The sequence below is a fragment of the Tursiops truncatus genome, chromosome 3, assembly GCF_011762595.2.
Source record: "Tursiops truncatus isolate mTurTru1 chromosome 3, mTurTru1.mat.Y, whole genome shotgun sequence".
In the NCBI taxonomy this organism is placed as follows: domain Eukaryota; kingdom Metazoa; phylum Chordata; class Mammalia; order Artiodactyla; family Delphinidae; genus Tursiops; species Tursiops truncatus.
Window position 1 is genome coordinate 111,626,151 of NC_047036.1, and position 23,156 is coordinate 111,649,306.

The 23,156-nt window shown below is 40.4% G+C and overlaps 2 protein-coding genes across 7 annotated transcripts in view; one reads left to right on the forward strand and one right to left on the reverse strand.

The window, feature by feature from the left end:
• Nucleotides 1-12,978, reverse strand: part of SAR1B (secretion associated Ras related GTPase 1B) — a 31,388-nt gene extending 18,410 nt beyond the window's left edge. The window contains exons 1-3 of one of the 2 annotated variants that reach the window (XM_019924435.3): nt 12,844-12,978; nt 3,109-3,224; nt 2,453-2,528 (exon numbers count right to left, since the gene is read on the reverse strand). In XM_019924435.3, coding sequence (XP_019779994.1) covers nt 2,453-2,510 — 58 coding nt within the window. In that variant the 5' untranslated portion in view covers nt 2,511-2,528; nt 3,109-3,224; nt 12,844-12,978. The remainder of the gene's footprint in view (nt 1-2,452; nt 2,529-3,108; nt 3,225-12,843) is intronic. The other variant, XM_019924436.3, reaches the window with a different exon arrangement.
• Nucleotides 12,979-20,322: 7,344 nt separating this feature from the next.
• SEC24A (SEC24 homolog A, COPII coat complex component) overlaps nt 20,323-23,156 on the forward strand; it is a 63,170-nt gene continuing 60,336 nt past the window's right edge. For all 5 annotated transcript variants that reach the window (XM_004316901.4, XM_019924438.3, XM_019924437.3 and 2 more), the window contains exon 1: nt 20,323-20,830. In XM_004316901.4, the coding sequence (XP_004316949.1) occupies nt 20,734-20,830 (97 nt within the window). In that variant the 5' untranslated portion in view covers nt 20,323-20,733. The remainder of the gene's footprint in view (nt 20,831-23,156) is intronic.

Sequence of the window (23,156 nt, forward strand, 5' to 3'; positions counted from 1 at the left end):
ACCAGCAATGAATGAGAGTTTCTGTTGTTTCACATCCTCACCAGTATTTGGTGTTGTCAGGATCTGGATTTGGGGCATTCTAATAGGTGTGTAGTGGTATTGAAATTTATTTTTCATGTCTTTAATTGTCTAATACCCATGGAATTCCATGAGGACAGGGAATGCAGCAGCAGCTCAAAAAATACTTAATCAATAAATGAAATTTTTAAGACATTAGGCAATTACAGATTCAGGCCATCCATTTTCTAATAAGTTCGTGCCAAAATAACATGTAGTTCTTTACCCACATTTAAGTTTAAGAAGTAAATTATTTAAGTCCTAATCTTTTGATCACATATTGACCAACAATTCCAATCCTAAAGAAAAGATTGTTTTCCATATTTACTTGAGCTGGGATACTACATCTCTCCTTTAATTATAAATCTGACTAATAATCTCCTTAAACATTTCTATTTCTTAAAAGATTTCTATATAGACTGTTTCTAACCAATGCACTCAATCTTACCACGCTTTTTAAAAAAATATTTAATTTTATTTATTTTTGGCTGCGTTGGGTCTTTGTTGCTGTGCACGGGCTTTCTCTAGTTGTGGCGAGCGGGAGCTACTCTTTGTTGTGGTGCGCGGGCTTCTCATTGCAGTGGCTTCTCATTGCAGTGGCTTCTCGTGTTGTGGAGCATGGGTTCTAGAGCACAGGCTCAGTAGTTGTGGCATGTGGGCTCAGTAGTTGTGGCGCACGGGTTTAGTTGCTCCACGGCACGTGAGATCCTCCCAGACCAGGGATCAAACCCGTGTCCCCTGTATTGGCAGGAAGATTCCTATCCACTGTGCCACCAGGGAAGTCCCTACCACCCTAACTTTTAAATAGTAAAAGTGTACAGGATAATATACTAAAAGGGAACAACTACAGCATTTAATCTTTAAACTGAGTTGGACTAAATTCTTATTTTGTGGTAGGCACTGTTAAGCACCTGCAAACATTTCACTTAATGCTCAACTCTGTGAAGTAGCATTATTATCCTCTTTTTTACAGAGGGGAAATGAAGACTCAGAGTTAACTTGCTCAAATGCCGAAGTCAGATCTGAGATTTGAACCTATGTTTGATCCCAAAGCTTTGGTTCATTTTCATTTCTCTATACTGCTTCCTAAAGTTAGCACTATTAACCTTCTTGTTCCTGATTGTGATGCAATCTATTTTGCCTTTTCAACATAATTCAGCATAGATTCATTGTTCTATAAACTGAGATATAGATTCCAACGTGTTATAACCCAAAGCCCCAGCAAAATAAAGTTTAAAAGCCTCTATTTCTGACCCAGTTCTTGCAAATATGTGACAAAATATTTCAGTCTGATAAAAAGATTTAAGAATTCTCTTGGAGGTAGTATAGAGAGATCTGACATTTGACCTGTAGTAGAGCAACAGTATAAAATAATGTGAGGAATTATATTTTTAAAAAGAAAAAAAACCACTCTGGGTTTTTAAAAATTTGCAACTAAGGTTCAACTAAGAAATGAAAATACAGTGACAAAATTTGATCTTACATTTTTATCCTTTCAATATATAGTAGTCAAACAAAATTTATATTTCCCAATCAAAATTTATTTCCTCAGTCAAGATTATGTTTGTGGAGAAAGAAATATTTATATAGGAGATATCATTCCATAAGTATGGTTGTGGCCAGTTTAGAACTATGTTGACCACTCTGTAATTACATGAAATGCTTCTCTTTCTGCCAGTTTACAAGATGATGGTTATAAAGAGACTAAACTTAGGACAAAATTTGAAAATACGAGACTAGAAATATTTTCATTAATTATTACAATAATAAAATTGTGTATATCCCAACATAAAAGTTAATCAAAAGCCTGGTTCAGGGGGGAAAAAAAAGCCTGTTTCATCGAAAAATGTGACAAGTCAAGGGTGTCAATAAAAGAATGGGAAGCAAAGATTTTTCCTATCTTTAAAATCTATAAAGAGAGGAAAATCACTAGTCAGAATTGCTGGGTAAACAAGACTCATTTAGTAGGTTATAAAATGCCATTTATAATATATGAGGTACTTTATGGAACATGCATTTTTATAATAATAATAAAAAAAGAAACAATGCATTGGATTCCGGTGAGGATTACATGAGGTAAAGCATGTAAAACTCTTGTGCAAACTGGCTAATAAATGGTAGCTATTCCTGTTAATAATATGCTTATCAACAACCTTAAAAGATAGGAATTATTATTATTTTACAGATAAGGAAATTAAGGCTAAAGTGGAGAAAAGAGTTTGTCTAAGGTTACTTTGCAACAGGTATAATGAGTAATTGAACATGTTTGTATGTTTCCAGAGCCCATATTTGTAATTACTGGGTTACATACAAAGAGGCTCTGTACAAATAAAAGACACTTTTATATAAGTAGGATTAAATGGGATAACAAAAGAGAACAAAGGGCCAACATTACCTAAAAACTGTAGCACACTGCTGAAACCACTGTAAATCCAGTCAAATATGAAGGACATAGCCAAATCTTACAGGGTCTGGAAAAAAAAGTGTTTTGAATTTAGTAGTCAACATTAAACACCAACAACATTAAACATCAACTGTGAGTAAATAATCCTACAACCTTACTACAAAGAATTAAACACTCTTTTCCATGCCAGTCTAACCTGATCTATACTGATGAATAAAAAACAAAGTGTCATTAAAATACCAAGTAGAGACCATTCTTTGCCCCTCAAAGTAGCAAACATGAAAAAATTATAACAGTCAAGACTAGAAAAAATGTGGTAAAAGAAGCATTATTAGTGGCAGTATAAATTGGTACAAATCTTTTTCAAAACCAATTTGACAATAATGTATCTGTTGATACCATTTGACCCAAGAATTCTACTTTTAGAAATTGTCCTAAATATGGAAAAGCTTATGTATAAAGATGTTCATCAAAGTGTTCCATAAGAAAATTTTTAGAAATAATCTATGTTCAATAGTAAATTAAATATAGTATCTATGGCATATGAAATATTTACCAAAACCTTGGAGTGGGGGATGGGAGAGAAGGGAGAAAAGAGGAGAAGAAAGGAAATTGATCATGAAATAAGTTTCCGAGTCTGATTTTACCTATGTGGAGTAAAAACCCTTTTTCTTTTTCTTTTGTTCTTTTGTAGCAGTTGGTACCAGACAGTAAATTTCTGGGTTTGTTATCTTTCTGCATTTTTCAAATTTTAATCATGTTACTAAATGTAAAAAAAAAAAAAAAAAAGATTAAATCACAGTAGAAAATACAGAGCATAGTTCAATTCAGCATTTACTTGACATGTACTTGATAAACTAATATAGCTAATATGGAAAATAAGAGAAAAAAAGCCTCTTTAGAAAAAAAAAATCACTTATACAAAAATATGCTTTCAGATCAACAAAGTTCATTTTCTAGAGCTGAACAAAAAAACCCAGGCCCCAAACTTGGGCCAAGTCCAAAAAGTTTGAAGGGCTGTGCTATCTTTGATATTCTTCAGACTAAGTATGACACACAACACTGCTTTCTATAACTGCCTCTCCCTCCAGTGGGCTGCCAAACTGGACACAGATGGGCCCACCAAACTCAATATTCCTTGAGGGTAAGATGTTGAGAGCACATCACCTTGAGAGTCAGAAACAGAGAAAAGAGACAGCCTACCTCCAGTCTGTACAAGGCCTAGCAGTGTTTACTAGGAAATCCCCTGGATCCTGGCAATAGATTCTCCCCTCTTCTATTAACTTCTTACTTGAATTAGCGTAAGCAGAATTTTGTTCTTGCAATCAGTTGATTCCTGATTAAGACAGAGTGACTGGCAAACTATGAATAGTTTCATTTGTCAGTGTCACAAGAATGAGAACTACAACAGCAACATGAATATATAAGAATCTATTATCTTAGAAGTTCTCATTTTACTCAAGTTGAAAATTACACCTCCTACTATTATCATTTTAGGTCATATAGAAATTGAAACTTAAAGTCAGAGAAAATATATACAGGTGGCTTGTCTTTTCTGAAGATTCTGAGGTATATGCTTTTCAAAGGGAATCATAATAATTTTCACTGTAGAGAATCAAATAAAGCAGTGGTGTGTTGAGATATTTAATTTAATTTAATATATATTTACCTAGTTCATATTACATCCAAAGTCCGGAGCTAGACATCATGGGGAATACAAATATTGATGACAAACATGGCTCTTTCTCTCAAAAAGATTATACAGTGATAAATTAGCTACACAAATGCAATTAAACTGAAAAATGTTAAAACTGAATAGGATATTATCTAAAATGGTAACAACTCACCCTATAGAGTTTCAAGACTCATTCAAACACAAGGGGAAAAAAATGCCTATACTCTAAGTCCTAAGCTACTAGGGGAGTAATGATCATAAGAGCATAAAAACAAAATAATAAAAATAAATAACAGAGATATGAGGTATTTATGTGCATACCAACAGAAAGAGGTATGGTATGCTCACAAATGCACTTTATATTTTGTATGAAAAAAGAGAAAACCAGTCCTGCTTGTCTCTACATCCGAAGTCCTATTTCCATAGTTCTATGGTGACACCAGGGTATAGCTAAGGAAAGGTTTCTTAGATGGTGTTTAGCCTGAATGGGTACAGCGAAAAGTCGGGAATTGTTAGATAATATGACTGGGGTTAGGGGACCGCAAACTGAGAGTAAAAAATCAACTGGTGCTAATTAGTGATGCAGAAGCCAGATTGATAAACAAATCTGAGACTAAATTTAGACATTAGGTCTTCATGCCTGCTACTTTTAATATATGAACATAAGAAACGATGCTGAATCCGCCTTTCAACTTAATAAAACAAAGCAAAACAAACAAACAAAAAATATCAGCTACCATTTATTGAACCCCTACGAGCATTATGGTCTAGAGGTTAAGAGCAGGAGCTCTGGTGCTAGGACTTTAATATCTACTTTAGGTAAGTTACTTCACGTTCCTCATCTGTAAAATGGGGATAACGATATTACCTGAGATGGTTATTGTGAAGATTAATTACTACACGCAAAGCATTTAGTATTTCGCATGGAGGAAGCATTTAATTTTAGCTGCTGTTATTATTATTTCTTCTACTACATGGCCCACAGTACTAGACACTTTACAGATATCACCACTAAATACCCCAACAACCTTTCAGAGTACATATATTATTGTTCGCATTTTACAGAAGAAGCTGAAGTTACAGTAAGTAAAACTCAACTATTAATGATAGGCACAACTAAGTTTCAAACATGAGTTGAACTTCCACGTCCATCCCCTTTCCTTTACATTGCATTGGCTCTCTAAAGCTTTATAATAATAGTTTTAAAGGTTTAAATTTATTTAAGTCATTACATACCATTTTTTAATAACTCCAGCTCATGACTCTGACATGTAATTCCTTCCTCTCCCTCACATCCAACACCCAGTCATTCCTTAGTTCTATCAATTTCTGCACTGAAGTCTCAAGCTTTCTTTGATGCTCACAGGAGCCACCTAGTCAAAAGCCTTATTGTCACTTTCCAAAACTACCATCTTAACATCAAAATGTGTTTCTACCCATCTGTACATGCCCTCCAGAGTAGCTTCCCCAAAATGTCATCTTGGACTTGTTGCATAGTCAGGGTGACTATAACTCCCAGTTTGCTGGGGATAGTCTCAGCAAAGTTATTTCAGTGTAATTATTAACAGTGCTTCCTCTTACTCTCAAAAGGGTCCTGATTTAGGTTAAATTATATGGCCACTCTATGCTTGTGGATGGAGAGTCACTGGAGGTTTGTGAGCTGAGAAATGATACATTCAAACTCCTAGGCCAGTATTCCACATTCCACTCTTAGCTACCTTTCCAAGTTTAATACATATTACTTCCCTACTTGTAGCTTTCCCCAGACCAAAGTAAACTGCTTGCCATTCACCACTGGCGACCTGGACTTTACTACCTTAAAACCTCTGCTCATTATCCTTCCCAGCATCAGAATGTTCTCCCACTATCTCTGCTAAAGTCTCCTTGCCTCCAGCACCAGCCAAATGCTATGAAAGAAATTAATTCTCACTTGAGGGACAGATATAGATGGAAGAACCAAAAGAACCCAGGAAGGGTAAAAGAACTAGAAGAGAGAGGCAAGGAAAGAAGTTAAATTAATTAAATGCATTTAAACACATTAAATTAAATTAATTAAATGCATTTAAACACATTAAATGCAGAGATGTCACAGCTAGCTTTGGTGACAAGAAGACAACAGTTGACAGCATGAGTAGCCTGCAGTGGAGCGGTAGGTAGTACAGGAGAGCCTATGGCCGGTACTGAAAGCACAGCAGAGCTGTGTGACCTTGAACAAGTTAAAATCTCTCAGGGTGTTTTAAGAGCAAATGAGATACAATGTACAAAGTAAGTATCAATATTTAAAACCTGGCTTCTGTCATTATTGAGAAGAGAATGGGACAGGAGGTTAACAGGTGGAGGCAGTGAGGAAATTCTTCTGTCATTCTTTTTCTTTTCTTTTTTTTTTTTTTTTTGCGGTACGCGGGCCTCTCACTGTTGTGGCCTCTCCCATTGCGGATCACAGGCTCCGGACGCGCAGGCTCAGCGGCCATGGCTCACGGGCCCAGCCGCTCTGCGGCATGTGGGATCTTCCCGGACCGGGGCACGAACCCGTGTCCCCTGCATCGGCAGGCGGACTCTCAACCACTGCGCCACCAGGGAAGTCCTAGGAAAGTCTTCTTTCAAAAAGTTTGAAATGGGATGAGGGAAATGAGGTTTTCTTCTTAAGGAAGGGTGAGGCTTGAGAATGTTGATAAATTGAAAGGAAGGAGCTAGTGGCAAGGAAGAGGTTAAAGATGAGAAAGAGAAGGAATTAACCAAAAGGGTCAAAGTCTCAAGAGGAGCCTGGGCAGAGAGCACACTTTCTCTAAGATGAGAAGGAAGGAAGGCCAGGAAAGATGAAGAAGGGGTGCTACTGAGCCCGCGCGCCTGGATCCCGTGCTCCGCAACAAGAGAAGCCACCGCAATGAGAAGCCTGCACACCGCAACAGAGTAGCCCCCGCTCGCCGCAACTAGAGAAAGCCTGCACAGCAACGAAGACCCAACACATCCAAAATTAAATTAAATTAAAAAAAAAAAAGAATAGCTACTGTGGGGAAAAGATCGAATTAAAAGATTGCTAAAAAGAGCCAGGGACTTCCCTGGTGGCGCAGTGGTTAAGAATCCGCCTGCCAATGCAGGAGACGCGGGTTCGAGCCCTGGTCTGGGAAGATCCCACATGCCGCGGAGCAACTAAGCCCGTGCGCCACAGCTACTGAGCCTGCGCTCTAGAGCCCATGAGCCACAACTACTGAGCCCACATGCCACAACTACTGAAGCCCGCGTGCCTAGAACCCGTGTTCCGCAACAAGAGAAGGCACCGCAATGAGAAGCCTGCGCACCACAACGAAGAATAGCCCCCGCTCACCACAACTAGAGAAAGCCCTCACGCAGCAACAAAGACCCAACGCAGCCAAAAATAAATAAATAAAAAATTAATTAAAAAAATAAAAAGAGCCAGTTGCTAGGGTTCAAAAACATTCACAGCAGTACCAATCTGTACTGATTTCTATCCCTCACCCCCCCACCGCAAGCAATGCTCAGCCTTAGAGAACAAGGAGCGAATGGGGTTTAGGGACTTACAGAACAGCAAATGAAAAAAAGATAGGGGAGCAGGAATTTGACATTACTAGCAACAGAGACTGAAGTAATCTGATCAGAAGTTCAGTCTGAGTGGATAAGGTATAAACACAAATAGAGCATGGAATGGGGTGGGGATCAAAGGCAGGCTCCTCACAGAATAGAAATGGAAGAATAGGGGAAGAGTCTAGCTAAATAGCAGGTGTAGATGTAGTAAAAGGGTGCGAGAAGTGAAAGGTGGGTCAGAATTGTGCCTGCACAGTGGAGGAAAATGTGGGGTTCAGAATTCAAGAAAGGATTGGGTCTGGGTGGTGGCCAGCTCCAAGGCCTGGCTCTGGCATAGGCAGCTGAAGAGAATTAGGGGTGAAGGATTCGGGAAGCTGGGCTATTCCACACTGACAGGCAGTGGAATCATCTAGAAGATTGGAGGGTAGCGTTTTAGAAAGCAAGACTGTGAATCAAGTGGCAAAATCCTTACTGAAGATGACTGTTGGTAGGTGAGAGCCACAAGGACTCAGGGAGGGTAGAGTGGGTAAGCCATGCAGGTAAATGGATTTTTTTGCATAAGGATGGTACCAATTTGCTTTTGTATAATTTGTCCCAAGATAACAAATTTAATAACATATATGGGGAAACTCTTCTTTAGAAATTAATGAGATATTTACATTTCTATAAAGTCACGGTTTCTGAGATCCTTAAACAGAAACTCCTTAAGCTAGGAGTCATTAGTCATTTTAAAGTAGAGGGAGTAAAGTAAGTCAGAAAGAGAAAAACAAATACTGTACGCTAACACATATACATGGAATCTAAAAAAATTTTTTTAAAAAGTTCTGATGAACCTAGGGGCAGGACAGGGATAAAGAGGCCAACATAGAGAATGGACTTGAGGACGGTGCGGGGGGCAGGGTAAGCTGGGACAAAGTGAGAGAGTGGTATGGACATAGATACACTACCAAATGTAAAACCCATAGCTAGTGGGAAGCAGCTGCATAGCACAGGGAGATCAGCTTGGTGCTTTGTGTCCACCTAGAGGGGTGGGATAGGGAGGGTGGGAGGGAGATGCAAGAGGGAGGAGATATGGGGATATATGTATATGTATAGCTGATTCACTTTGTTATACAGCAGAGACTAACACACCATTGCAAAGCAATTATACTCCAATAAAGATGTTAAAAACAATAAAGTAGAGGTAAAAATGCCAACTAAGAATAAAAGTTACTTAGCCACAAACAGATACCTGAGCCCTGAGAACAGGTTACACAACACCATGAACACACTATTAAGACATGTGAAAAGCAAAGGTCAAGAACAAGGAAACATATACACGTCAGCAGATTTATTTATTGCATGAACACCAAAAAGGAAAAGTTGCTAAGCAGATTAGAAAAGTGATCTACTCAAGTAACATGAAAATCAGTGCAAAGGGTGTAATGGAACAGAAATTCTCAGATTATAAATAACTTCTGAAAGCCTTGCCCCATTAAACTCATAAGGACAACTCAATTTTTATGAAATGTCCAGAATAGGCAAGTCTTTAGAGTACACAGATTAGTGGTTGTCAGATTGGGGGGAAGGTGAAATGGGGAGTGGCTGCTAATAAGTACTGGGTTTCTTTTGGGGGTAATGAAAATGTTCTGGAGTTACTGGTTATGGTTGCACAACATGATGAACTAAAAAAACACTGAATTGTACACTTATAAAGGTAAGAAGTGTATGTACAAGTACCCTTTATGGTATGCATTCTCTCTCAATAAAGTTATTATTAAAAAATAAAGAAAATTATATGTTGAAAATTTACATGGGCTTTTAATATTTATAACTAATATAAGTAATTTAGCAAAATCATTTAGGTATGAACTTTTTTTTTTTTTTTTGTGGTACACGGGCCTGTCACTGCTGTGGCCTCTCCCGTTGTGGAGCACAGGCTCCGGACGCACAGGCTCAGCAGCCATGGCTCACAGGCCCAGCCGCTCAGCGGCATGTGGGATCCCCCCGGACCGGGGCACAAACCCGTCTCTCCTGCATCGGCAGGCAGACTCTCAACCACTGCACCACCAGGGAAGCCCTAGTTATGAACTTTTTAAAAATATACATAAGGGAAAAAAATACACATAGGATGACAAGATATAAATACTCCAAAAAGTAGTGCTGGTAGAAAATAAAAAATATTCTAAGGAGGTAAATCCTATTCAGAATAGAATTCTAGAATCAATACATTAATAACTTTGGGAAGCAAAGCATGGTAGAGCTGTGATAAAATGGATGGAGTGCCTGTCCTAGAATTTAAAAAATCTAAACTGAATGTGCATCTTTTTTTTTTTTTGGCCACACCATGCAGCAAGGGGAACTTCCCCGACCAGGGATGGAACCTGTGACCCCTGCAGTGGAAGCTCGGAGTCTTAATCCCTGGACCACCAGGTAAGTCCTGAATGTGCATCTTTCGAAATACCATAATTTCATTCTGGGAAACCCAATCTTTCTGAGTGCCAGTTTGCTTCTCCATATAAGGGAAATACCACCTGCCTCACAGAATGTTAAGAATGATTAACTATGATAATGTACATGAAAACACTTTGAATACTACCCCATATAAGTGGTATTAATTCTTTCAAACTAAGTTGATTAAAATTCAAATCACAAAACTTTAAATGCCAATTTTCAAGTTAACTTCAATATTAACAACTATTAATATGAAAAAGTTTTTTTTCATAATGTTCTGATTTTACTTTAAATATTAATAGCACCATCACTGTCACCAGAAAAGGCATTAGAAGAGTTTCCTTCAAATCCAGGTAAGGAAATTTCACTAGGAGAGATTAATCACAATTTTCTACACAATTTTGTCAGGCTTATGATTAAAATATGTACAAATTCCGTAAGATTAGTATACTATCTGTAAACTAATTTAGGAACTATACATACCTCTCTCTCAGATTCAAACAGTACTAGAAATACAAAGGCCAAACTCTGCTTGACCATGTTTTGTAGAATTTCAGCAAGGCCCTATGCCTTTCAGTCGTCCCTTGGTGTCCTAGAGGATTGGTTCCAGGCCCCTACACCCCATCCTCAAGTGCCTTATATAAAATGTCATAGTATTTACATATAATCCACGCACATCCTCTAGTATACTTTAAATGATCTCTCAATTACTTATAATATCTAATACAATGTAAATAATAAGCAAATAGTTGTAAATACAATGTAAATGCCATGTAAATAGTCGCCAGCACTTGGCCAATTCAAGTTTTGCTTTCTCAAACTTTCTGGAATTTTTTCCCCCAAATATTTTCCACCCATGGTTGAATCCTTAGAGTGGAACCCGTGGATATGGAGGGCCAACTCTGCTAAAAGTATGGACAGTGACAATGTTGAATATTTTAAGACAATGTTACTTTATAAATACTCACCCCTAAAATTGTTAAATTTTCTTTTTACAAACTTTATGGAAACGGTGATGCAAATAAAAAAACTCTAGAAAACATTTTAGGATTGAATGTATAGCAATTATAATAATGGAACTAAAAACTAAACCTTTTAGTTAGTGTAATGAACAAAAAGTACATAATCAATTTTCCTTTAAGGGAAAGTGATGCTCAATTGAAATAAGGTTAAATCTATGACAAATATAAATAGGATTTTTTAAGAGGAAAGGAAAAAAACCTCTGTATTAAAAAAGTTGCGCACCTAAGTACTGAACTTGGCTATAATGAATTAAGAAAAAAGAAAACTGACATAAGCAATGACAAATTTAATCATTAAAATACTTTTGACTCAAATTGTTCTAAAAGCTATATACAAGGAAGAGAAACTTTTCAATACCATGATTTGAAAATTATTTGCTTAGTAATGTTTTGCAGAAAAATAATTTAAATGAGTTTCAGTAAAGTGTACTTAAAGAAGAGGGTGGAGAAATAATGAATCATTACTACAGAATTCTGATTTATAAGCTTCAAATGACGTGGCAGTGATTTTCATTTCTGATAGCCTACTCTTCGGTCTCAATTCTTGCTTGAAGTGCAAGGCAAAGGAAGGTTAAAATGTACCCTATTAAAACTGCTAATCTGCATAATTAATGACAATGCTTCTTTAATATTTCTAAAATGAAGGCAACACCTTCCTCTTCTGCAAACTCAGAAAACACCAATGAACTATCCTAAAGTTTTTAAAGTTCAAAATATTTTGGTGACAACGCAAGCCCACTAAAACAACGTTTGATATACACATTGCTTTGAAATATCAGCACCACTAATTATTGATAAAATGTAAACCTTCCTGTATTCCTCATGTGTAAAATAGAGATGATACTATTACTTCCTCATTGGATTGCTGTGTGCATAGCTAGCGCCTTACACATAGTAGAAAACAAATGTTCTTTTCCTTCTTTCATTTGCTTCTTTAAAATTACTCTAATTCGTATTCTAACACTGAACACAGGACATTCTTCAGCGTGAGACACAGTGGTAGTATAGATCTTGATATATCAAGAAAAACGTGCAACTAATATTAGGTTTAGTTTTTCAAATTAAAAGGATTTCTTCACCTCATTTTGCCCCATGTACCTAACACCTTAAATTCCTGACGCGTTTGGTTTTTTTGGTCATCAATGTTAGAGTTTTCGCTGTTGTCGAAATCAATTTCTATCTTGTTAGAAACTCGTGAAATAATCCCTAAATCATTGCAGTTTTCCCCCAACAGTTTATCTTTTTCCCAGTCAGCTGGGACTTGGGCTATGGGAAGACGTTACCCACTAGTGGGAAAGGAAGTTCGATTTGTTCCCGCACTAGGTGGGAGAGCTGAGAACAACACGCCGCGTCACAGCCTCTTGAGCTGTCAATGATCCCGCCGCCTTCACCTTACTCGGTGAGGAAACTGAGGCCGAGGGGAAGGAAGGGCTTGCCTGCAGTTCAGAGTCATCTCGTTCATTCCTGAAATAACACACCGTTTGACAGCAGCGGTGTCCTATCCGGATGACCGTCAGAGAGGCCCCGCGAAGCACGAAAGGAGCCCGTCCTCTTTCCCGCCGCCAGATTCCAGGGCAGAAAACAGGAGCCCCTTCCTCGCCCGGCTACAGGCAGGGGCATTGGGTGGGCCCAGGCGCGAAAGGCGCTCCTTCCCCGGGGTCCACAGCTGCCGCCCGCCGGTTCTCCGGGGAGGAGAGGCCGCCACTTACCTGCGATTGGAGAGAACACAATTCCTTGCTTGGCGTCGACCCTACTCACTCCGACACCGAACTGCAAAGCGCGATGGCTGCCGCGGCCCTAGTCTGCGCTAGCTCCTTCCGGGCCGGTGGGTGCTTCTCTCCCGAAGGTTCGCAGGACAGCAGCGCCGTGCGCCTCTAGTTCCGCCTCCTGGCGGTTCCGCGGCCAGTCCCACTGCTGAATGCTCCCAGAACTGGGGCCTGCTCCCCATACACGCCTGAAGGGGCTGCACGGGCTGCGGGCCTAGGCAGAGAAGGTAACACCGGTTCCTAGCTTGGGGAGATTATACGTGACATGCTTTTCTGAAAAAATACATTTTCAAAGTGCACCTGTTTCTTGAGTTCAACAAGTAATTTACAAAATGTAACTATGTAACTATGAGCTTTAAACAAGACTGTCTTGACCCCGGCCGTTCTTTGCTCATGGATGTTACTTTTCTTCAATGTATTCAAATGGGAATACTTGAGTGCCTTGAATGAAAGTGTGATTATAGCACTTCCAAGATTGCTCTTAAGCCTAGGATTCTAGGTGATGCGGACAGAACAAGGAGGTGTTTGGGGACTGAAGCAGAGTTATTTGATAGATTCCCAACAAAGCCTGTAACTGGCTCAGCTGGATCTCCCCCTCTTTCGTTCCAGCCTCAGGAAATGCCTTACTCCATTGGTCCTCCCTTTGCACTTGTCATTCTTTCTGCCAGAACTGCTTCTCCAGATCTCTCCTCTCCACCCAGCTAACTCCTACACACTCTTCAAGTCTCAGCACAGATAGCTCTCTCATCAAAGCCTCCCTCTCAGACTTGGTTAAGCCCTCTATTTCAGGTTTCCCCAGCAACTGTACAATTTACCTTATCATTGAAGTTATCTTGCTTATAATTTTACAATTAAATATGTATGATTATTTATCTATAGCCTCCCCCAACAGGCATTCTAGAAACTTCCTTAGGTCAAGAACCATATCTGCCTTTCCTCTCTTGAACCTGTTTTCAGTGCTTGGCATACAATAGGTGCTTAATACATATGAGCTAGTGATTCATTCATAATATGAAGGACTCCTAGGTACATTTTTGTCCTCAAGGGGTTAAAGAATTTCCCTGGAGTCCATTGGTCTAGGTGGAGGAGCCTGCTGTTCCAGTCTGGGTTCACCTCTATTCTCCTTTCCACTCACCTAGTCTTAAATTCAGTTTGGTTTAATAAATACTTTTAAGTAGCTTGAGGCCCTTCACCAGGCTCCTCAAGATTACTCCACAGCTCTTTTCCTGGATTGCCTTTCTTTCCTGATATCCCTGGCATTTTAGTGACCCTTTAGATAGAAATCTAAATTATGGTTCCTGCTGACTTCAGCAACAGATTGTAAATTGACTAGGAATGGGGGAATGACAATAAGCAAGACAGTCTCTTTCCTCCAGGGCCTTTCGGTTTGGTGGGGAGATGTGTTTGTTCACAACTAACTATAAAAGAAGGTAGGAGGAGAGAAAGGATAGCAAAGTACAAACTTATGGTAGGGGTGAGGAAGTGGAGAGGCAGGAGATATCAATGTTTGAGGAGAGTCTAAAGGATACATAAGATATTTACCCCCAATCTTTTTGAAGATTGTTATTGTTATAAAACTAATACTTAGTCATGGTTAAAAAGTTTGGAAAATCCAGAAAAACATAATGGAAACAAAAATCACCCTCTGTCACACCTCACAGATATAACCAGTTTTATAAGATTATAATCATACTATGAACAGTTTTGTAAAACATTTCAAATTAAAAACATTCCCATGTAATTAAGTATTCTTCTAAATCATGAATTTTAATGACTGCATTTTTATTTATTTATTTTTGGCTGCGTTGGGTCTTCATTGCTGCACATGGGCTTTCTTTAGTTGAGGCGAGTGGGGGCTACTCTTCATTGTGGTGCACGGGCTTCTCATTGCAGTGGCTTCTTTTGTTGCGGAGCATGGGCTCTAGGCGTCCGGGCTTCAGTAGTTGTGGCTCGCAGGCTCCAGAATGCAGGCTCAGTAGTTGTGGCACATGGGCCCAGTTGCTACGGGCCCAGTTGCTCCGCAGCTTGTGGGATCTTCCCGGACCAGGGCTCAAACCCATGTCCCCTGCACCGGCAGGCAGATTCTTAACCACTGTGCCACCAGGAAAGCCCAATGGCTGCATTTTTAATAGAGTATAATAGTTAAGAGTACAACCCTTAGCTGTAGACTATGGTTCTAACATTATTAGCCATTTGAAGTTTCAGTTCCTGTATATGTAAAATGGGGATTAATATCCAGCAGGGATAATATATCATAATGAGAGAATAACATTCTGAAAGGAATAGAGATGGGAAAAACATCAGGCAAGTATTATGGTTTGACTAAATAGCTTTCAACTGGACTACCAGGGACCTTGACTCCCAAACTGTAGAGCCTTTCAGAGGTTCTGAGCAGAACAGGAACATGGTCAGTCATATTTTTGAAAGTTTGCTCTGGCAGCAGTGCGTGGGTTGTATTGGAACAGGTCAGGACTGAAAGCTGAGATCAGTAATAAGACAGCTGCAATCACAGAGGTGAGAGGTAACGTGGGGCGGTGCTGGGTCAGTGGGAGCAAAGAAATAGGGAGTCAGACATGCTTGATTACATGTTGGTAGCAAAAGTAAAGGAAATACCAAAGTTTTAACTTGGATTAGTGAGTCTACTTCTCTCTCCACTACAACCACCTTACTGCAGGCCACCATCATCTGTGGCCTGGGTTACTGCAACAACTCTTCTTTCCCCACCAGTCAATTACCCTCACAGCTGTTGCACTGATTTTTTTTTAATGGATTCATCTTAAAGCATGAATTAGATCAAATTACTCCGCTGTTTACAATTCTTCGATTGCTTCCCAAAGTCTGTAAACTCTTTACAATGCCTTATAAGGCTCTTGCTGCTCTGCCTCCTGTGTTTCTCGAATTTCACCTTGTGCCATTCTACCTTGTTCACCACAGCAAGCTCATTCCTCCCTCTGGGCTTTTGTAGGTGCTGTTCCCTTTGCCCAGTGTCCTTCTTCTCCCCACCTTCTCCCTTTGTATGGGTAGCTTCCTCGTCCTTTAGATCACAGCTTAAATGTTACCTCATGTCCTAACCCTCCTATCCAAATCAGATCCTTGCTTCCTATTCTCTATCTCACTACCAATATCTCAACAGCCCTTATCAAATTCGAAATTTATAAAGATATATTTATTTACATTTTTATTGCATTTCCTCCACTGTAAACTCCACATAAGGAAGAGATCCTATCTATCCTGTTCTGTTTTTGCTTGGTGCCTGACATATGGAAGGCATTTAATCAATATTTGTTGAATGAATGAATAAATCAGTGAAAGAGCTGATGAGTAGAAAGTACGATGAAAAGATAGGTTTAAAGGGGAATTTATATCTCAGATCTCTGATACCATGGTGCCAGGTTGTGTGTAGATGGGGCAGGGACAGAGCGATATCTTTAGAGTTAGAAAAGGAAAAAGAGTTGGCATTTGATATTGTACCTCCAGTGCTACTCAGGGGCGATAGGGTCTGACCAGAGGCTGACACTATTTCAACTACACTACCAGGTCAGTATCAGATGGGACACAATGCAGCGTAATAGTTAAGAATAAAAGAATTAGAGAACAACATAGTTTAGAAACAAGTGCTAGTGGTGTGGTTTGGGCTACAGTTGCAATATGAACTTACAGTAGTGAATTAGTGAGGCTCAAAATATTCAGAATAGAAGATTGGAACAGATGACGCTTTAAATTTATCCATTCAAAAATGTTTATTGAATACCTGTCAAGTGTAAGGCCCCAAGCCAAGTGCTGAGAATACAGAGGTAAATAGGACACTGGCCCTGGGCTCTACTTTCTTACACTCTAAATAAGGAGACAGACATGAAATCAAAACGATTACCTTGGGCTTCCTTGGTGGCGCAGTGGTTAAGAATCCTCCTGCCAATGGAGTGGACACGGGTTTGAGCCCTGGTCCGGGAAGATCCCACATCCTGCGGAGCAACTAAGCCCGTGCGCCACAACTACTGAGCCTGCACTCTAGAGCCCGTGAGCCACAACTACTAAAGCCCGCGTGCCTAGAGCCCGTGCTCCGCAACAAGAGAAGCCACCGCAATGAGAAGCCCGCGCACTGCAATGAAGAGTAGCCCCTGCTCTCCGCAACTAGAGAAAGCCCACGCACAGCAACAAAGACCCAATGCAGCCAAACATAACTAACTAAATAAAATAAACTTATATAAAAAAAGGTTACCTTAGAATTGTCACGATATGTATAGAATTTTATTCCACTGAAGAAAGATAAACATAAACACAAGTATATAACAATGATGAGAAGTGCTATGAAGAAAAAAAAGCAGGGTAAGAGGGATAGAAAGTGAGCACAGAGGGTATGTTGTTATATAGGGTGCTCAGTAAGGGCCTCACCATAAGGTATCATTTGACTAAAGAAGGGGTGAGAGATTGAGCTAGATGGGTGTCTTGAAGAAGAGCATCCTGGGTAATGGACATAAGTATTAAGGCAGACTTGTGCTTGGGTAGCTAGAGAGATAGCAAGTGCTGAGTGAGAGGCAGTGTAGAAGATGATGAGGAGAGAGAAGTAGTAATGTCAAGTCATCTGAGGCCTTGTAGGCTATGAGTAGGACTTTGGATTTTACTCAGAATGAGATGAGAAAAGCCATGCAGAGAAACTTTAACTTGATGGAGCAGGCAAAGGGAGCAATTACAGGTTTAGGGGTATAGGAAAATAAAAATGGAGTCAGTACTTAGGAGCTCAATTCAGCAGGAAGGATGGTTGGGAGAGATTGAAACCAGTAAGACCATCCCAATAGCTCAGGTGCAAGATGATAATAACTAACCAGAGTGGGCAGTGAGAACTACATAAAGATGAAAAGTTTTCAAAGAAAGCAATGGGATTTACTGGCTTGGTGTGGGATGACTGTACTTGTAATGTACCTTCAGAGCTACTGACTTCAGATACAGACAGATGTCCTGTGAGAGGCAAATGAGGCCAGAGGAACTGTTCCTAAAGTGGAGCCACAAGAGAGTTTCAGAACAAACCTGCTGTTTGTAATTGAAACTAGTTTGTTTGTTTGAAATAGAAATAGAAAAAAAACCCAAAAAAACTAGGAGACCTAAAATAATTTCCCTTATCCTGAAAAGTAAACAGGATTGATCCTGCTTATCAGCTGACAGTTCAATAGTCGCGAGCAGGCAGGCAAAGTGGACTTAGGCTGGTGTGAGCCAAAGTCCACTTCTGCAAATCAGCAAATTTTATTAGGAATGCATCTCCCTCTTTTGGGTCTAAATAAGTAATCAAATTTAATGAAATATTCTTTGTACAGTGTTGTCTCCTTACTCAAACACTTTTGTGTCACTTATTTTGTTGTATATCATTTTCTTAAATAGGGTTGAAGGCTCTGAAAATAATGTGCAGAAAATGTGATACATAGATAAAAATATGAAGGGGCATATGCAGTAGAAGGGTCCTGTTGTTCTGAAAATCAGGATAAGAAAGTAGAATATATTACTGACATTAGCTTAGAAAAGTGTATGGTAGTGTAGGGTAGATATAAATAATTGACCAAAGAAATATCGATACCCTTAACAACTGGTAATAGCACTAATAATTTTTCCATAAAATTTATGTGGCCAACTTAAAGAAGCCAGAGAAGGATTTGGTAATGTGTGGATAATATTTAATAGGAAAAGCACTTAACTGTTTAAATATGTTGTCTCACCTCAGTTATTTACACTTATCTTCCAACTATTCCTAAGGGTGTGCAGATGACAAATTATGTGTTTTTCCTCAATATTTTAAAGCTGACTACATTGAAAATGTAAAAAACACTTGAAAGACTTAACCATTAATTTTGTTTCTTGTCTTTGGAGTGGGGGTGATAATAGCAACAGGGATACTTAGGGGTGGAACACATTTTAGAAGAAGCACTGTTTACTTATTAGCAAATTATTTATGTTTATTTAACCTGATTTAACCAGAGGTTATCTACTTTTTAAAATGGCTAATTCTTCTTCATCAGTATTTTTTTTCTCAATACAGATATTGCTTAAACAGAACAAAGTCCAGAGAAACCTTGATTTAACCAAATCAAATTCCTGTGCCAAGGTCAACAAACCAAGATCATTTAAAAGTTGAATTAAAAAAAAAAAAAAGAATTCAACTGAAGCAAGTTTGAGACCAGGCCTAAGGATTTGCTCTTTTGAAGAGTGACGCTGACTTTCTGTTTGACCTCAGGGAGGTTCAGTTTCTGAGGTTTCTCTTTAAACCATTAAGAGGCTTGTGTTTGTGTATCTCTTCAAGTGTTCTTGGGATACGTGATTTGGGATTTGGTTATAGGGGCTCTAAGCTGAAAACAGTTTGACCAAAAGTATCATCATCCTAAAGAAGTCTTGTATACTGTACAAAGGAGTTTAATTTTTCATACACAGCAAACACATTTTTACACATCTGAGGCAAATGATAAAAAAAGGATAAAAGTTAACATTTAGTGTTTTGAATTCTTACTGTTCATTTTTCAGGCATCACACAGCAGTTTAGTTCTTACTCTTTTTGCATGTAATATAACATTTCATAATAGGCATTTGATATTAAGTGAATTAAGTAAGATGTACTTCACCCTTCACCGGTTTTGAAACTGTTGTTATGACATTTTAATGAACAGTACAAATCTGCAGTCTAAAGAAGGGCTTGATCATCAGCTCAGAACAGGAAAACCTAAGTAAAATGAAGGTGGCTAAGATGACTACTGAGATCATTAATTATGTTGTCTAATCACTCCAGTTTCTACCTCCCTTTGGCCTCAAAAGTTAAAAAAAAATCTTCTACTTGTAAGAAAAAAAAAAGTCTCCTTGACTAGAAAGGAAGTTTGAATGTTGTACCTTACTGCAAACTCTTAGAAGAGGAAATAAAACTGCCATTTAAATATGCTGTTAATGAACTTTGGCGTGACTATGCTATATGAATCAGCGAGTTTCAAAATTAAAATGACTTCTGAATCCTCCGGTCAAAAAGCAAAGGCCTCCTCTTCGATTTGATTACTCTGAACACATGTACATAATTAACCACTCCTTTTTTAAAAATCCCTTACAATTTACACCTGGAATATGATGATGAAATGTGAAATGAAATACTGCAACGAACATTAATCGGCTCAGCTACTCGGCACAGTCTCAGCAGAGGACGATGACGTCTGTCCTCCCAGGTAATCTTCACAAAAACTCGAGGAGAGGAACTGTCATTCCCACCCCACGAAAGCTTCCACTCAAACCCTGACTGCCCTCACATCCCGGCCGTGCCGGCTAGATGACGTTCATCACGGCGGGGATTTCCGTATCGGTGACACACGCCACTTCCGGCCGACGGTGAGAGTGACGTGGCAGGAGAGGCCGAGCTCCGTCCTTTGGCCCGGGACACCCGGAGCTGTCAGGTGGCTTCAGGGCAGCCCTGCGGGGAAAGAAGAGCTCACCTATACGGGCGGCAGCTGCAAGGCCGGAGGCGGAAGTGCCACGTGTCCCGATTGCGCCTGCGCGGCCGGGGGCTGACAGGCAGTTCCGGCCGGGGCCTCCCTACGTCTCTCTCCGCTTGGCTGCTGCCTACCAGCCCGGCGTTCTCGGCCCCACCGGCCCGACTTCCAAGCCTCAGCCCCCAGACCAAGCAGTCACCGCCGGCGGGCTAGGGAGAATGCGGCGCCATGCCTAGGGCTTCCTGCGCCGCCCTCTCTCTATCCCGCCTTCAGTTCTAAGTCGTTAGCCCCTTCCCTCCGCTTCCAGCAGTCGTCTTTCACCTCTCGGCTTGGCGCTGCCGCAGACGCCAACCAGCCCCTTCCAACCCCGATAAACATCGTCGTCATGTCCCAGCCCGGGATACCGGCCTCTGGCGGCGCCCCCATTGGCCTCCAGGCCCAGAACGGGGCCGCCCGGGCCTCGGGGTCTCCCTACACTAACGGTAAGTGCCGCCCGGGGGTGGGAGGTGGGGACGGGGCGCTGGGGACGGCAAAGTTTGGGCCCCGGCTCGAGCTGACCTTTGGTTGCTGCCGCCGTCTGAGGGGAGGGTGACTTTTCTGCCCGTGTCAGGAACGGCTGGAGGTGGGAGGCAGAGCCACGGACACCGCGGCTCGTCTTTGTTTTCCATATTTATTTATTTATTCTTTCGTTCAGCACACAGTCACTGAGCACTTGCTGTATGTAACGCCCTGGGTATACATGGGTGAAGAATACAGATTCGGTCCGTACCTCAGAACTGGCATACAAGGCTCATAGTGCCTGTTTATGTGCCTTTCCCCTCCTCGCCTCTTCACCCATGTCTTCTAGAGAGCAGAGTTTGGGGTCTGATTCATTTCGGTCCCGTCGGGCCTGCAGTGACGTGAGGGTCATACTCAGTGTGAATTTGCGGAGACGAATGGATGCTTGTGCTTTGGCGAGACCTCCTTAGGGCCTGCTTCATCTCTCCCTGAACCTTCCCCGAATTGTACTTAGGCCCCCTCGTTCAGTTTTTCAGCTTTAGAAGGGGAGATCTCCTGTTTGATTTCCAGAGGTCTTTACATCACTTGGAAAGTGGTTGGACACAAGTCTCTGAACCTCTGACCAGAGTGTACATGTGGCACTATAATTTGTCATTTGGTGTGAGGGTGTCTTCTAATTTTATACCCCTTCTAGGATTCTTTAAATTGTCGTGTGTTGTGATTTGCTAAGTTTATTATAATCGTTATAATAAAGACAGATTTTCTGCCAACAGTTTGCCAAGTTACCAATTTACTTATAAATCTTTGGTTCTTGGAAACAAAACTGGTAGAATAATATTAAAATGCTTAAGTTGTCCATTGGAACCTAAGATTGCTGTGACGTTCGAGAAAATAATCAATGACTAAAATAGCTAATTTACATTGTTTTTAGAGACTACTGTTTTCTTTACAAAGAAGGCTCTAAAAGACTTTTAAAAATGTCTATGAGTAGGCAGGTATGTAGGCAGAAGCAAGAATAAGTGGGGGTAAGCACTGAAATGGTGTTAAGTTGCATCAGTTGTTCTTTTTCAAATTTACGGTAACATTATGTAAACTACATTTTATTCTAGGCTCTTTAGTTACATTTTCACCGAGGATGAAATTATTTTAAGACATTTCACTTTAAGGTCAAAACTCTTAAGCAAGATGTCATATGACTGTGGCTTTTTCTTATAATCTATAAATTGCAGTTTTACATGAGCTTTAAATGGCAAATCTTGTAAATATGCATGTAAACTTATATGTAAGTATATTTTTGATAATTTTGAAATGTTAAAGCAATTTAGCCACTGTATGTACTGTGTTGGAGATGTTGTCACTATGTTGGTTTGATCCAGTCCAACAGACATTTGTTGCACACTTAAGTTCTGTCCTTAGGAATGTAAAAGAGAGTAAGAAAAGAGTCCCTGTATACAGGTTGCTCAGAGCCAATTCTGGAGTCAGATAGGGAAGGAAATCATAGGATTGCAAATATGTACCCCGACTTTTTAAAAAATATATATTTATTATTTATTTATTTATTTTTGGCTGTGTTGGATCTTTGTTGAGGCATGCAGGATCTTTCTTTGCTGTGTGCAGGCTCTTCGTTGCGGTGCTCGGGCTTCTCTCTAGTGTGGCATGCAGATTTTCTCTTCTGTAGTTGTGGCACGCAGGCTCCACAGCGTGTGGGCTCTGTAGTTGTGGCGTGTGGGTTCCAGAGCGTGTGGGCTCTTTAGTTTGCGGCACAAGGGCTCTAGTTGAGGCGCGTGAGCACAGTAATTGTGGCATGCAGGCTTAGTTGCCCCGCAACATGCGGGATCTTAGTTCCCTGACCAGGGATTGAATCTGAGTCCCCTGAATTGTAAGGTGGATTCTTTATCACTGGACCACCAGGGAAGTCCGTATCCCCCACTTTTTAAAAAATAAGTTTCAGGGGCTTCCCTGGTGGCGCAGTGGTTGAGAGTCCGCCTGCCGATGCAGGCAACACGGGTTCGTGCCCCGGTCCGGGAAGATCCCACATGCCGCGGAGCGGCTGGGCCCGTGAGCCATGGCCGCTGAGCCTGCGCGTCCGGAGCCTGTGCTCCGCAACGGGAGAGGCCACAACAGTGAGAGGCCCGCGTACCACAAAAAAAAAAAAAAAAAAAAAAAAGTTTCAAGTGCGTAACATTATAATTTGACATCTGTATACACTACAAAGTGATCACCACCACAAGTCTAGTTACCATCCATCACCATACACAGTTGGCCCTTTCACCCATTTCATCCATCTCCCAACCCCCTTCCCCTCTGGTA